The sequence below is a fragment of the Pungitius pungitius genome, chromosome 13, assembly GCF_949316345.1.
Source record: "Pungitius pungitius chromosome 13, fPunPun2.1, whole genome shotgun sequence".
In the NCBI taxonomy this organism is placed as follows: domain Eukaryota; kingdom Metazoa; phylum Chordata; class Actinopteri; order Perciformes; family Gasterosteidae; genus Pungitius; species Pungitius pungitius.
In genome coordinates, this window is record NC_084912.1 from 751,112 (window position 1) to 766,116 (window position 15,005).

A 15,005-nucleotide genomic window follows, 5' to 3' on the forward strand; every position below is an offset into this window, starting at 1 on the left:
AGACGCCACGGTGCCGTCCTGACTGTGTTTGGTTTGTTTTTCAGAGGAGCAGATGAAGGAGGAGGAGCCGGAGGAGGAGGCGCTGAATGGAAAAGATGAGGAGGAGCAACGCATTGCTGAGATGGGACGTCCCATGCTGGGGGACCACGTCAAGCTGGAGGTCATCATCGAGGAGTCGTATGAGTTCAAGGTGAGGCGCGCGTGTGTGTGTGCGTATGTGTGTGTGTGTGTGTGTGTGTGTGTGTCTGTGTGTGTGTACTAATGCATGAGCTCCACCTACACACTAGACTCTAGACAGAAGGAATATTAACCATGTTGACCACACGCACTCGACAGGATGCTGTACTTTCTACCTTGGATTGTGAGTGTACCTGCAGCACTGAGGAGGAGTCATGTGACCAGGGCTTCAAATGCATCCCCCCCCCATGAATGAAAACTAAAGCCTGCAGCTCATCGTGAGCCGTGACGCGCTGCTGGTTATTGTCCTTTCCTTCCTCATCGAGAGGCTTAAACACAGCTTTGTTCTGAGAGTAAACACTCCATAGAGCAATGCATTGTGGGTCAGTGCACCTCGCCCCTCAGCCGGGTCACGTGGTTCATGGCGCCACATCCTGGTCCTTCACACCCGGAGGCTGGCTGCCAATCATCGAGCAGAAACATTCGCTCGGGGAGAGTTCGGCGTCTCGCCCGCGGAGGGGGGGGGGGGGGGGGTCCCGACCTCTCCAGTTAAAGGACGACCTGCTCACGTGCGTCCGCGTCCTCAGAGACACGTGCACACGCCTGCATTAGTTCACACAGAACGACCTGAAGGTTACAAAATATATTGTAATTATAGTTGAATCAACACTGAACAACGCTAGATGTGTGTGTGTGTGTGTGCGCGCGCGTGTGCATGTGTGTGCGTCACAAACACTCACTGTGTTTACATTCATATATAAATATATAAAATATACAAAGAAATGTGTACAGAATGATGAAGGTGCATTTCTACAGGAAGCTGGTGTCACATGATGAAATGCGGTGTCTCGTTCCTCTGCAGAACACCGTGGACAAGCTCATAAAGAAGACCAACCTGGCGCTGCTGGTGGGAACCAACAGCTGGAGGGACCAGTTCATCGAAGCCATCACCGTGAGCGCAGGTGTGTGCGTGTGTGTGTGTGTGTGTGTGTGCACATGTGCGTTAACGATGACCGATGAGGATGTGTGATTTATGAATATTAGAAGAACAACTGTGGACAGATACTGGACTTATTAATTAGACCTTTGTTGGTCTTAGATAATCACTTTAAATGTGTAATTAAACAAAATATTTTGTCCGTGGGATGCTCAGTCAATGTAGTGCCTCCAAATAACACAATCCTGTGTGTGTGTGTGTGTGTGTGTGTGTCTTTGTTGCTGAGCTGATGCCATTAACGAAAAGCCTTGTCTTTGCTCTCTTATCTTGGATTAGCCGGTCTCAGCTGACAGTGTTTGTGTGTGTGTATGTGTGTGTGTGTGAAGAGTCGGTGAGTTTAGTTACACACGCACACACACACACACACATACACACAATCACACGTGCACACATGGCTATATTAGACATCACAGGGCTTGGAAATTAAAGGCTTTCACCATATCTTTGACCTGCAAACAGTAAAGGGACACACACACACGCAGACACACACGCACACACATGCAGACACACACAATCTGCATCCGACTGGAGCGTCGTTGGCTTCTCGGTTTCCTGTTGGAGGAGATCAGAGGTTCAGGTCAGGAGCTGATTGGCTGCCCGCCGATCAAACTGGCAGCTGATTGGACGCCGGGCTGCGAGGCAGCTGATTGGGTCCAAAGATCTTTGATGCTGAGGCAGCCCTTGTGTCTTCTGGAATCTAAAGCGCGTGGTGTGAAAATGCAGCACGTGATCGGTACTTGGAGCTGAAATCAATGACACTTAATGAGGACTCCTTCAGCAGCAGCATGTCAGTGAGCCTCTATCAGCTAAAGCTACAGCGCATGAAGTCACCTAAAACCAGCCAGCTGCAGATGTCACAGAAGGGTCACAGTTGTGTTTCCCTCAGACAGGAATCGTGGTTCAGTGACACTACCAGAAAAACTGATTTCATCTTATCTGTGCAAAGTAGGATCTCCTTCATCGCAGCTCCAACCTGGTAGCACCCACATGTCTTCTCTCCACCGATGTCAGCTGGGATCGACAACCCTGTATGAAGGATAAGCAGCTTTGAAGATGGATGGATGCATGGACAGACAGACTGATGGAGGGATTAGACGGATGATAGAGGGATGGACTGATGGATGGATGATAGATGGATGGACAGATGGATGGATGATAGATAGATGGACTGATGGATGGATGATAGATAGATGGACTGATGGATGGATGATAGATAGATGGACAGATGGATGGATGATAGATAGATGGACTGATGGATGGATGATAGATAGATGGACTGATGGATGGATGATAGATAGATGGACTGATGGATGGATGATAGATGGATGGACTGATGGATGGATGATAGATGGATGGACTGATGGATGGATGATAGATAGATGGACTGATGGAGGTTGATCACGTTGTGAAACTCGTCTCAGATCTGTAAAATCGTTGGACACCGCCGTCATTTTGACTTTGAATTTCGCGCTTACAACGTAGCGGGTGAAGTGACGTCAGCTGCACGATGTCTTGTGAAATTCTCGATTAGAAATGCTCCATGTTTGTAAAATACAGATCGATGTGTTCATGCACAACACGGGTTTTTTACTTCTCGTCCGCAATAAATAGACGGTAAAAGCTCTGCTTATTGCACCATTTGTTTGTATTTGATGAACGTATTTGTCATCGTTACGTCTAAACATTTGGAATACACACATTTCATTATAAGAATAAACAGTAAAAATACAAATGGTTTATTAGTCAAAAAGTTTATTAAATGAAATGATTTAATGTTTGGATTTTGGCAGGTAGGCAGTGCCTACTGAAATGTGTGTCTGTGTGTGTCTGTGTGTGTGAGAGTGGAGATGGGGTGTGTTGTTGAGTGGTCCTTAATGCATTTGTTGACCTTCTGACGGAACCTCTTTAAAGTTGCGTTCGGTGTTCAGGCTGCAGTTTGTTTCCACTCAGAAACATCTTTGGGACGCGTTTGTGGAACCTGCGTCTTCAGTTGGACATTTGGACATCAGAAGGAGATGAGGACAGACAGGCTGGACCTCCAACCCCTCCAGGCCTTTTCAGGCCTTCAGCCGTGTGATTGGATCCTCCCCACCAGTAAATGGAATAAACATCACCACAGGATCTTGTTTGAGGAACAGACTGCGGTTTGACCAAGAGAACCAAGATGGACGGCAGGAAAGAATCGATGAGAATGGAACGATGTCCCAGAGGAGGACGTCAGAGAAGAAGATGTATGTGCAGCCTCTCCACGGTCCACCGCCCTCTGATTACTCCACGTCGATCATCACCTGCTGCGCTGTGAGTGCCCACCATGCACACCCGGGGGGGCAGCAGCTCCTCCATCAGTCACCGTGCTCTGGGGTCAAGGGGCCAACGGCTAGTGGCTAACAGCTAACGTCTTCATGACTCACATGAAGAACACACCAACAAACCAATCAGAGTCAGAGGAGGGAAGTCCAAAGTCCAACCAAGGATCGGTGGAACGAAGGACCAGGTCTTTACTCGTTGAAGCATCATGGGGGGGGCCGGGACTATCCAGTCTACATGTGTTTTGTGGACCTACAGAAGGCCTATGACCGGGTCCAGAGAGAGATAATGTGGGAGGTGCTGCAGGAGTACGGGGTGAGGGGGTCCCTACTGGGGGCCATCAGGGCTGCGCTGTGCATGGACAGGATATCGAGGCGTAGTCGGGGGGAGGAGGGTCTACAGTTGGGGGGGGGGGCTGCAGATCTCATCGCTGCTTTTTGCAGACGACGTGGTCCTGATGGCACCTTCTGTCGGTGACCTCCGACTCTCACTGGAGCGGTTCGCAGCCGAGTGTGAAGCAGTTGGGACGAGGATCAGCACCTTTAAAGGTGAGGCCTTGGTGAAGGAGATCAGGTACCTCAGGGTGTTCTTCACGAGTGAAGAGACGACGGACTGTGAGTTCGCCCGGAGAATCGGGGGGTGTTGATCTCGCTTTACTGCACCGCTGGAACGAAGAAAGAGAGCCGACGCCCTCGATGTGCCGATCAATCCACGCTGCTGACCAAAACCAACCGGCGTTCAGATGTCAATCCACCAAGCGTCAGTGTGAAAGGAAGAATACATGAATGAATGAATCTGTGGTGCCAGTTTGAAGGGTTAAAATACGTTCCATTGTGACACAAAGATGCTCAAAGCGTGACATCTTTTTATTTCACATTTCATCAGAACAACACTAACGAGACGCACAAGCTGTAGATGATATTTCCCATCATGCACTGGGTGTGTGATGCTCTTTCATCCCTTTGAGTCTGTGCGTCTTCTTGTCTTCATCGAGCCAACGGTTCCTCTGTGATGTCTTCACGAGTGTGTGTGTGTGTGTCTCTGTGTGTGTGTGTGTGTGTGTGTGTGTGTGTGTGTGTCTGTGTGTGTGTCTCAGTGTGTGTGTGTGTGTGTGTGTGTGTCTGTGTGTGTGTCTGTGTGTGTCTGTGTGTGTGTCTGTGTGTGCGTTGGCCGTATAAAGACTGACGTGTTTTTATCCAATGTCTCTCTGTCTTCTTCTGTAACACAAAGTGATTAAAGGGGTTTTTTGGAGCGAATTCTCTTCACAGCAGCTCATTCGTCCACATCAGTTTCAAGCTGTGTGTGTCCATGTGTGTCCATGTGTGTGTCCATGTGTGTGTGTGTGTGTGTCCATGTGTGTGTGTGTATTAGTGCCCAGAGCGCACAGCGTATCACTTGACGCACACAGACACACACGGCGCTCGCCCTGCAGCACAAAGAGATGAGCTGCAGTGTCAAATCTGCTTTGACCTATGAGGACGCAGCTCGTGGGCACAGATAACACACACACACACACACACACACAGACACACACACACACACACCTCTCAAGTGTGAGGGAGAGAGTATTGATATGTGTGTGTTGGGGGGGGGGGGGGTTGGATACTTCCTGGAGGCGACTACATCTCGTGCCTTTAATAGATTAGCCTGAGTGAGCAGACAATACTTCATTATACAAAGGCTTTATCGGGGGGGGTCCAATATATGCACATACATGTATGAATCCTTTCCTACACGATGTTCATCCACCCAACTTAAACTGGGGAGGGGTGCTGCATTCACGTGCACTGCATTCACGTGCACTGCATTCACGTGCACTGCATGCACGTGCACTGCATTCACGTGCACTGCACCAACACCACATGAGTAGAAGCCAGCTGCTGTTCAATTAGTTTTCATCTTTTCATTGTTAAACCAGAGCGCGGTGAGGACTCGATGGAGACACAGAGCCAAAGAGACAGAGGGACAGAGTGCGTTTTTTTTTATCTCAGAAGGTCAACACAACGATCAATAAGGGATCACATCTCTGATGGACTCACCCAGTCAGCAAGAAGCAGGTCTGACTGTGTGTGTGTGTGTGTGTGTGTGTGTGTGTGTGTGTGTGTGTGTGTGTGTGTGTGTGTCTAATCATTGCCTCAGGATATGGCAGCTCGTAGTTGGCTGCAGTCACAAATACACACACACACACACACACTCATATGGATACACACACACACACACTCACACACTCATATGGATACACACACACACACACACACTCACTCAGTGGGATCGATCTGTCCGTCTGTCTCAGCCTTTGATTCTTCTTGTGTTCTGTTCAGTTGTTGAGATGAAAGCTGCAGAACTTCAGGTGTCTAATAACAGCTGACAGGGGGGGGGGGCACCATGAAGGTTTCATATTTGAGATGAACTTAAAGAGCCTCTCACCTGTCGCCCCCCCCCCCCCCCAGGTGAGGATGACGATGACGACGAGTGCGGCGAGGAGAAGCTGCCGTCGTGTTTCGACTACGTCATGCACTTCCTCACCGTCTTCTGGAAGGTTCTGTTCGCCTTCGTCCCGCCCACCGACTACTGGAACGGGTGGGCCTGCTTCGTGGTCTCCATCTGCATGATCGGGCTGCTCACCGCCGTCATCGGTAGGCCCCCCCCGCCAAGGAACGTCACCACTTCATCACTCGTTGAGGGGAGCGTTTCTTGACGTTCTCTGGTGTCTCCTCCCAGGCGACCTGGCGTCTCACTTCGGCTGCACCGTCGGCCTGAAGGACTCCGTCACAGCGGTGGTGTTCGTTGCCTTGGGAACGTCTGTACCAGGTGAGAGGCGGCGTCTTCTCTCCCTCTCGTACTCCCACAGCGGTCCTGAAGGTTCTGCTGTTAGACCTTCTGTTCAGTAGATGGGTCTGAGCTCCTCAGCCACAGAGTAAACCTCCACAGCTGGTTCCTCCCGTTCCTCTCCCTCTGGACCTTCTCAACATCACCAAAGTCCAGTCAAGCATCAGTCATGTGTCATTATAATATATATATATATATATATATATTTATATCACTGGTCGTTTTCCATCAGTGAAAGTTATTTATCAAGGTTTCACATGAAATGCAAGAACCAAGCACACCCCACTGTGTTTTAACCTTGGCATGGTCTCCTGCCTCTACACACACACACACACACACACACACCAACACACGCACACACACACATACACACACACACACACACTTGCACTGGGAGCTATTGCTATTAGCATATAGGTATTCATCATCTGAGGCTCAGGTGGTCTCTGCCTCCCATTTAGGGAGCTCAGGGGGAAATAAACTAATGTACTTCATACCATTATACACAACTATATAGACACACAACTGTGGACCCACACACACATACACACACACACACAGAGCTGCTTATGATACAGAAAGACACACATGAACACACAACGTGTTGAGCTGCAGAAAGGAAACAAAGTGGTTTGGCCTTTGTGAAGCTCTCAGGCTTCTTAACAGAGCCTCCTGTGGCCCACAATTACACACACACACACATACACACACACACACAATCACACATACACACAATCACACACACACATACACACACACAGTCACACACACACACACACACACACAATCACACACACATGCACACACATACACACACAATCACACACACACACACACACACACACATACACATACACACACACACACACACTCACACACACACACACACACACACAATCACACACACACACACACACAATCACACACTCACACATACACACACAATCACACATACACACACACACACAATCACACACACACATACACACACACAGTCACACACACACACATACACACACAATCACACACACATGCACACACATACACACACAATCACACACACACACACACACACACATACACATACACACATACACACACAATCACACATACACACACACACACATACACACACAATCACACACACATGCACACACATACACACACAATCACACACACACACACACACACATACACACAATCACACACACACATACACACACATACACACACAATCACACATACACACACAATCACATATACACACACACACACACAATCACACACACACACATACACACACAATCACACACACATGCACACACACACACACATGCACACACACACACACATGCACACACACACACACACACACACACAGGGAAACAGAGCGCGGGTTCTGTGGTTATTACGGTTAATAAAACCAATTCTGTGCTGTGGTTCCATGACAATTAACCTCGTTTATCACAGGCCAACCCCCCCCCACACACAGACACACACACACACACACAGAGAGGAAGAACACAACAGGCATGGACCTGTGAGGAACAAATACATTTGGACTATTTAATAGAGAAAAATAATGATAAAAATAGAATTTTTAGTGCATCCCTAAAAATAATTATTGTATAAAGCTCAAAGTGAAGAATTATTAGAGTATTGATCTGATGGTCACAGATATTGATTCAACAAAATCATAATCAATGTCTTCATCTACATTTCATTTGTAACCAGTCAGATCTTCACAAGAAGCTTCTGTTCACTTCAATGTTTAAGAGTGATTAAAGAGTTCTTCTGATCCGTGACATCCACCAAGGGCCAGATCATCTGTGATTGACTGTTGATACTCATGAGCCCCAGAGGATGGACCCTGAGGACCAGCCTTAGCCCCGCCCCCAACGCCACCGTCAGGGACAAATACCAGACTGTTAGAAGGGAGAGAGACGGTTGATTGACAGGATGAGACAGGAAAAGGACAGAAGCACTCTCGAGGGAACAGACACACACACAGACACACACACAGACACACACTCATCCACCCACTCAGTCTCTTCTCACAGACGCACTCAGGGCTCCGCCAGCTGGTCAGATTGGACGCAGGTGGTGTCACGCGCACACACACACACACACACACACACACACACACACACACTTAAGACCAGCAGACCTGTGAAGCTTTAAGGTGTACAGGGACATCTACCCTCCTCCTCCTCCTTTATTCCATCACCAGCGTCGCCTCGCCGCCTCTCGCTGTCTCTGATGAAAGCAGGACGCCTCGAGGGACCAACGAGGGGACGATGCCGAGGACACGAGATACCAGCTGACCATTTGGGTCCCGCTTTTGACTCCTCCTGTCCTCTCTCTCTTTCAAGGAGGGGCTGCTGTAGTCCACCAGGAGACTAGAGAGGGGGGTTGCCTCAAAGAGCACAGTGATATGGAACAATGGGTCAATGTGAACAGCTCCTGTACATTATCGCTGAATAATGACTCACTCTCAACCAATCAGAACGCTGGATTTCATCTACCCGTGTTATAAACAGCTTTGAAGTATGGCGTCAGGGCCGGCGCTAGCCATTTGGGTGCCCTAAGCACAAATGCTTGGTGGTGCCCCCCCCAACCAACGAACCAACCACCACCACCACCAAAGGAATAACAACCATTCAGAATGTCTTAGTTAGGTTCTCTTTATTCCCCAAATAACTTCTAAACATAAATAATTTACATAAACAAACATGAAAAGAAATAAATTATATAAAAGATAAAATTATAAATTATAAATACCAAATACCACCACAATTACTAAAAACACAGATTTGGAACTGAACATTGTAAATGCAGAAAGTATTCAAGTATATAACCGTGTAAGTAATAATGTGCACATTTCTTCAGTAAGTACAAATAATAATAATAAAGTGCAAATTGCACAGTAGAATTTACTTTACCATCTCTATAAAAGAGACCATTCTGCTATCCGATAGAACAATATTACAAACATTTTTACTACCATCAGTTGTCAAAGCCCCTACAGAGGCACACACCTGCATTTCCTAGCTGCAAAATCAGCTCTCAGGTCATATGACAGTTTCTGAGCCACGTCCCCATTGATGCTGATGACAGCCAGACCACTTAAACGTTCCTGCCCCATTGATGAGCGCAGGTACGTTTTGATTAGTTTGAGCTTTGAAAAGCTTCGCTCAGCAACCGTGACAGGGAGAGTCAGTGCAATACGAAGCAATCCACAGATTGGGATATGCCTCTTGAAGCCGATTGTTATGCAAAAACGTTAATGATAACATGAAAAACAAATGATAACAGAAACGGTAACAGAAACTTGGGGCGGGCCGCGGACGAGTACCGACTACGACCCACGGCGGTCCGTGCGGACATTATGAGGCGAGTACATGTGGGCAGCCGGCCGCCCGGTGACCGCTAGCAACGGTCCTCACGAGACAAAGTTTGGGGACCCCTGGTTTAAAACATTGTCTTAGCTGAGAGCGACGCGCGAGCATCATCCCGCTGGCTCTTCTTTCCGCCCCCAACTCTTGATGCCTTTTCGAAGCCGTTTCAAAGCTGTCTGCCACATTTGAGATTTGAGGCATAATGGAACAAACCACTGGGAGGTGGGGGGGGGGGGGGGGCGCACAGGAGGTTCCCCTTTTTCTCCACTAATTTGGTCTAGGCCTATTACTTTTTGACTTTGTATTGATTTTGCAGATTAGCATGCTTTAGACATATTTTATTTGTTTTTCATACTAGTAGCCTACTGTGATGATTTTTCACGTCCCAGATTTTTTGATGCCCCCCCAGACACTCGGTGCCCTACGCGCAGCGCGTGATGTGCGTGTGCGGAGCGCCGGCACTGTATGGCGTTGTTATACTGCTACTGATAAACAGGCAGAGACCATATTTGGACTAAAGAAGACGTAAAGACTCCACATGGACCATCATTCACTAAATGAACATCATGCTGCATTGAAGAAGACTTGAAACTAGAGACTGAGACCATAAACTCATGTTTACAATGTTTACTGAGGGAATAAATCAAGAGAGAAGTAGAGTAATTTCCTCATAGACGTCTATGGGAGCAGAGGAGTCGCCCCCTGCTGGTCACTACACAGAAGTAGAGTCATTTCCTCATAGACGTCTATGGGAGCAGAGGAGTCACCCCCTGCTGGTCACTACACAGAAGTAGAGTCATTTCCTCATAGACGTCTATGGGAGCAGAGGAGTCGCCCCCTGCTGGTCACTACACAGAAGTAGAGTCATTTCCTCATAGACGTCTATGGGAGCAGAGGAGTCGCCCCCTGCTGGTCACTACACAGAAGTAGAGTCATTTCCTCATAGACGTCTATGGGAGCAGAGGAGTCGCCCCCTGCTGGTCACTACACAGAAGTAGAGTCATTTCCTCATAGACGTCTATGGGAGCAGAGGAGTCGCCCCCTGCTGGTCACTACACAGAAGTAGAGTCATTTCCTCATAGACGTCTATGGGAGCAGAGGAGTCGCCCCCTGCTGGTCACTACACAGAATGCAGCTTTAATGCATGAAGCTTTGAAACTTTAAACCAGAGAATCCGTTGAGGATCGTTTGTTTATGGAAATCTTAAATGTCTTTTTTCTTCTCCAGACACGTTTGCCAGTAAAGTGGCTGCGACTCAGGACCAGTACGCAGACGCCTCCATCGGTAACGTGACGGGCTCCAACGCCGTCAACGTGTTCCTGGGCATCGGGGTGAGTCCCGCTCACCTTCGCTGGTCATACTGGTTCATTCAACTGAGTATTCCTCCCCAAACGTTACTCAGTCGGTCATTGTGCCCCCCCCCCCCCAGGTGGCCTGGTCCATCGCCGCCATCTACCACAGCAGCAAGGGGGAGGAGTTCAGGGTGGATCCTGGCAAGCTGGCCTTCTCCGTCACCCTCTTCACCATCTTCGCCTTCATCGCCGTCGGCACGCTGATGTACCGGCGGCGGCCGGAGATCGGGGGGGAGCTGGGGGGGCCGCGGACGGCGAAGGTCGTGACCACCATGCTGTTCGTCAGCCTGTGGCTGCTCTACATCCTGTTCTCCTCGCTGGAGGCCTACTGCCACATCACGGGCTTCTAGGAGGGGGCAGGAGGAGAAACGCGGGAGGAGTGAAACCATCGATCTGTCACTGCCTCCCTTTACGCAATAGATTGATTGATTGACAGGTGAATGGATGTAGAGATGAAGAGACGGACGACGCATTGGAGCAGACGGAGTCATGAGAGAGATGAGAGAAGAAGAAGAGATGAAATAAACTAAGAAATACTTTTTGTTGTGTTGATCTATAAATCCAAACCAATCAGGTTGTTCTTAACCCCTCGACCCCCCCCCCCCCCCCCCCCCACTGCATTAAATACATGAAACTGATCCCCAAACGCAACGTGTCTCCGCTGCTTCAACCGCAAAGAAATGAAGACGACGAGCGCCACCCAAACTCCCGCCTCCAACCACAGCAAGAGACCCTGGAGGACACGTCAACGCGTCCCTGCATGACGGGACGGAGCCTGATGCACCGCCGCCACTGTTGAACCACTACAAGCTGTGTGCGTCCGTGTGCGTCCGTGTGCGTTTGTGAGCTCGTGTGTTGACGGGACGACGGTCGAGTACTGTGAAGAAAAACCAACAAATACCAACAAAAAAACGAAGCAGACCACGCCTTCTTTATCGGAGGTCTTTTTATCGGAGGACCCTCCCCCCCCCCTCCCCCCTCCCTGCCTGTAGAAACGCTGAGTGAGACTATTTTCAGGGGGGGGGGACACCACCGAGGTCAGGAGCCTGGCACCCTGCAGGTGACCCTGTGAATGTCTCTGCACACTCGATGTGGAGGACTCTGAAGGTCTTGAAGGATCACGGAGGGTTGGTGTGCTTTTACCTTTAATGAGGCCCCGTCATGGCCGCTCTACCGTTTAAAACTGTTCCTATCGCATCAATACCTGGGTTCTGTGTCTTTGCCCCACCACGTGTCAGTTGTAACTATTGCAATAGACTTTTTAAACGTAGGCTCCGCCCTCTGTGAAAGCTCATTGGCCGCCTCGGTCACGGTCCTGTCCTCCCTCCGAGCCCGTTGGTTGACTCCAACACTTTGTCCCTTTGTCCCCGTGTGTCTTCAGCGTTGTGTTCGTTAAAGTGACCGGAAAGCTGCGAGTGTCGCGTTCCCTTTACGATAGCGGCAATAACGGGGGGGTGGGGGGGGGGGGTGTCTATCGGTGTGAAGCATGGCGGCTCACCTCGTCTCTTCTGGAAGACACGAAGCTTCCAGCCGGGAAACGGATGTGCTTTAAAAACTCTTTTTTTTAAGCTCCGATCGCTGATGAAAATGTTATCAAGTAAAACAGCGAAGACGAAAAGGACCCTTTAGGAGAACAACCCGCCTTTCATTCATCGGGCGTAAATACAAACAAACTCTAAGGCCGTCGGGAATAAGAGAATAAATCTTAAGGCCATAAATGTCGACGGCCAGAGGTTGGAGCTGCAGACTCTTCGTGTTACTTTGGTCCATCCTCGTTGGCTCAGAGGCTCTATTTGCATCCCAAGGCCACAAGTCTCCTGCTGACGGTGTGTTCTGTTTAAATCGATGTGTAATATAATGAGTAGTATTTTAGATGTCCTTCGTGAAGTGAGTGTTCTGGGATGTGATCCATTTAGACGTCTCAGTGAGAGGAGCAGAGCTCTGGTTGGAGCAATGAATTCAAATCTGAAACACGTCTTTGTGATTTTGTTTCCGACCCGACGGATTCCAGCAGGTGAGCAGACTTATAAAATAACCCGTTAGGCTCGTCCAGTTTCACCAAACGGCACAAAGATCGTCTCTCCGTAGACGTTCTGCTTGAAGGTCTTGCAGTGGCAAACCACCTGCAGTCCCACCTGTGACGGGGTTTTTTAACACCAAATATTAATCATCGAGGCTTTGGAAGGAGACTTTGATGTTGTTTTAACCAGAATCTTTCTATTTAAATGTGTATGCTTTTGTCTCTTCACTGGCATGGAGCTTTAGGTTTATACACTGTAAAAAGTTATGCTAGCTTGCGCAAAAAAAGAAAACAACAAAAATAAGTAACACAACAGGAGGGTTGTAGACTCCAGTTTATCTCTGGACTCACGCTGGAGTTTCTCCAAAGGAACGTAGAGGTTTGCATCCGCTTCGTTTGATGCACTCATTCTGTTTCACTGCTGGGCTTCTTTTGCTACGCCGTCTCTCTCTGCAGAATTGGCCTTGATTCAGAGCGAAGCTAACGGCTAAAAGCTAACGGCTAACAGCTAACGGCGCATCGAGGCCCTGAGGCGGAGGTCCGATCTTTTCCCGCTCGAGGGTTCCCTTCAGCTCTGTTTTGAAGGGTCAAAGGTCAGCCAGGCCGCTGCTGTAAATACAACAACTGAGAGCCAGATGAGGAGTAGAAGAACTGCCCGCTGCATATTGTGTTTCTTCTTCTGTGGTGGGGGAGGGGGGGCGGGGTTTAAATGGAGGAACAGTTTGTGTTGTTCTTGACGTTGATGTTAAAGCCGATTGGTCGCCTCGTTCACTTCTTCACCTTCTGAGGAAAAAAAAACAAACAGACGGACGAACTGAAGGACAGACCACGCCCCCAACCCCCCCCCCCCTCTAAGCCCCTCCCCCTGCGCTGGTACGAGCCCAGCGACGCCATCGTCGCTACGGCGACTCGTGTACTGTAAAAAATGAACAAACATTAGTGGAGCTTTCCCCCCCCCCCCCGCCCTTTAACGTGATGAGAGGGTGACAGTGAAGAGGAAGACGAGGAAGACGAGGAGGAAGAAGAACATTAATGATGAACAAAAAAAAACTAATGAAGTTACAGCCATACATTTATTTCTGGGTCGTTGGATTAAACAGACATTACTGCCCAGCATGTTGTGGTGTCTTATCTGCCCCCCCCCCCCCCCCCTCCCGTCTCTCCATCCTGAATGTGGAGTCTGTGCATGGATGACAACGTGTCTGTAAATACGTAAAGAATCGGATCCCAACACTAAAACTAAAACTAGGGTTTGAATGTTTTCTGTTCATCTTTTCATCTGTTTTTGTTTCTTTTATTTAAGATGAAGAAGTTTGTGTTTGTTAAAAGGCAATATCTGCTGTTACTGAAGGTGAGAAATAACTAGTTAAATATCTTTAATAAATCCTCTATACAGGAGCTGCATGGGTTATTTGTACAAGAAAACACACACAAGCTGCTTCCAACAGCTGTATGAACTAAAGTTATTATATACTTAACACTATTGTGTATATATCCTGCTGAGGGGAGATCGTACTAATCATAGATTATCTACATATTTATTATCACAACACTCAACAATGACACTTATTGCCTTTTAGATGAACAATAACCAACAGATGTGATGAAACAAGATTATCTTTCCCTTTTGTTTCTCGCCGCTGTCTCTTTGTGTGTGTGTGTGTGTGTGTGTGTGTGTGTGTGTTCATTTAGTTGATTTCTGTTGAACACAACACCTGGTTGGAGGAAAGTTGTCGTGTTTTGCCACTAACTGTGACTGCTCTCATGGTACTTATGAAACCAATAAAATCAAGTTTGGGATACGCAGCTTTACCCTCTCTGGCGTGTGTGTGTGTGTGTGTGTGTGTGTCTGTGTGTGTCTGTGTGTGTGTGTGGAGGAGACTGAAGGACATCAGACTCTGTGTTTTCTGTTTTCTGAATGAATT

General features: G+C 48.4%; 1 protein-coding gene across 3 annotated transcripts in view; it reads left to right on the plus strand.

The window, feature by feature from the left end:
• slc8a1b (solute carrier family 8 member 1b) overlaps positions 1-14,892 on the plus strand; it is a 56,850-nt gene extending 41,958 nt beyond the window's left edge. For all 3 annotated transcript variants that reach the window (XM_037465355.2, XM_037465354.2, XM_037465356.2), the window contains 6 exons: positions 45-190; positions 1,040-1,139; positions 5,932-6,117; positions 6,203-6,292; positions 10,936-11,039; positions 11,138-14,892. In XM_037465355.2, the coding sequence (XP_037321252.2) occupies positions 45-190; positions 1,040-1,139; positions 5,932-6,117; positions 6,203-6,292; positions 10,936-11,039; positions 11,138-11,410 (899 nt within the window). In that variant the 3' untranslated portion in view covers positions 11,411-14,892. The remainder of the gene's footprint in view (positions 1-44; positions 191-1,039; positions 1,140-5,931; positions 6,118-6,202; positions 6,293-10,935; positions 11,040-11,137) is intronic.
• The last annotated feature ends 113 nt before the right edge of the window (positions 14,893-15,005 follow it).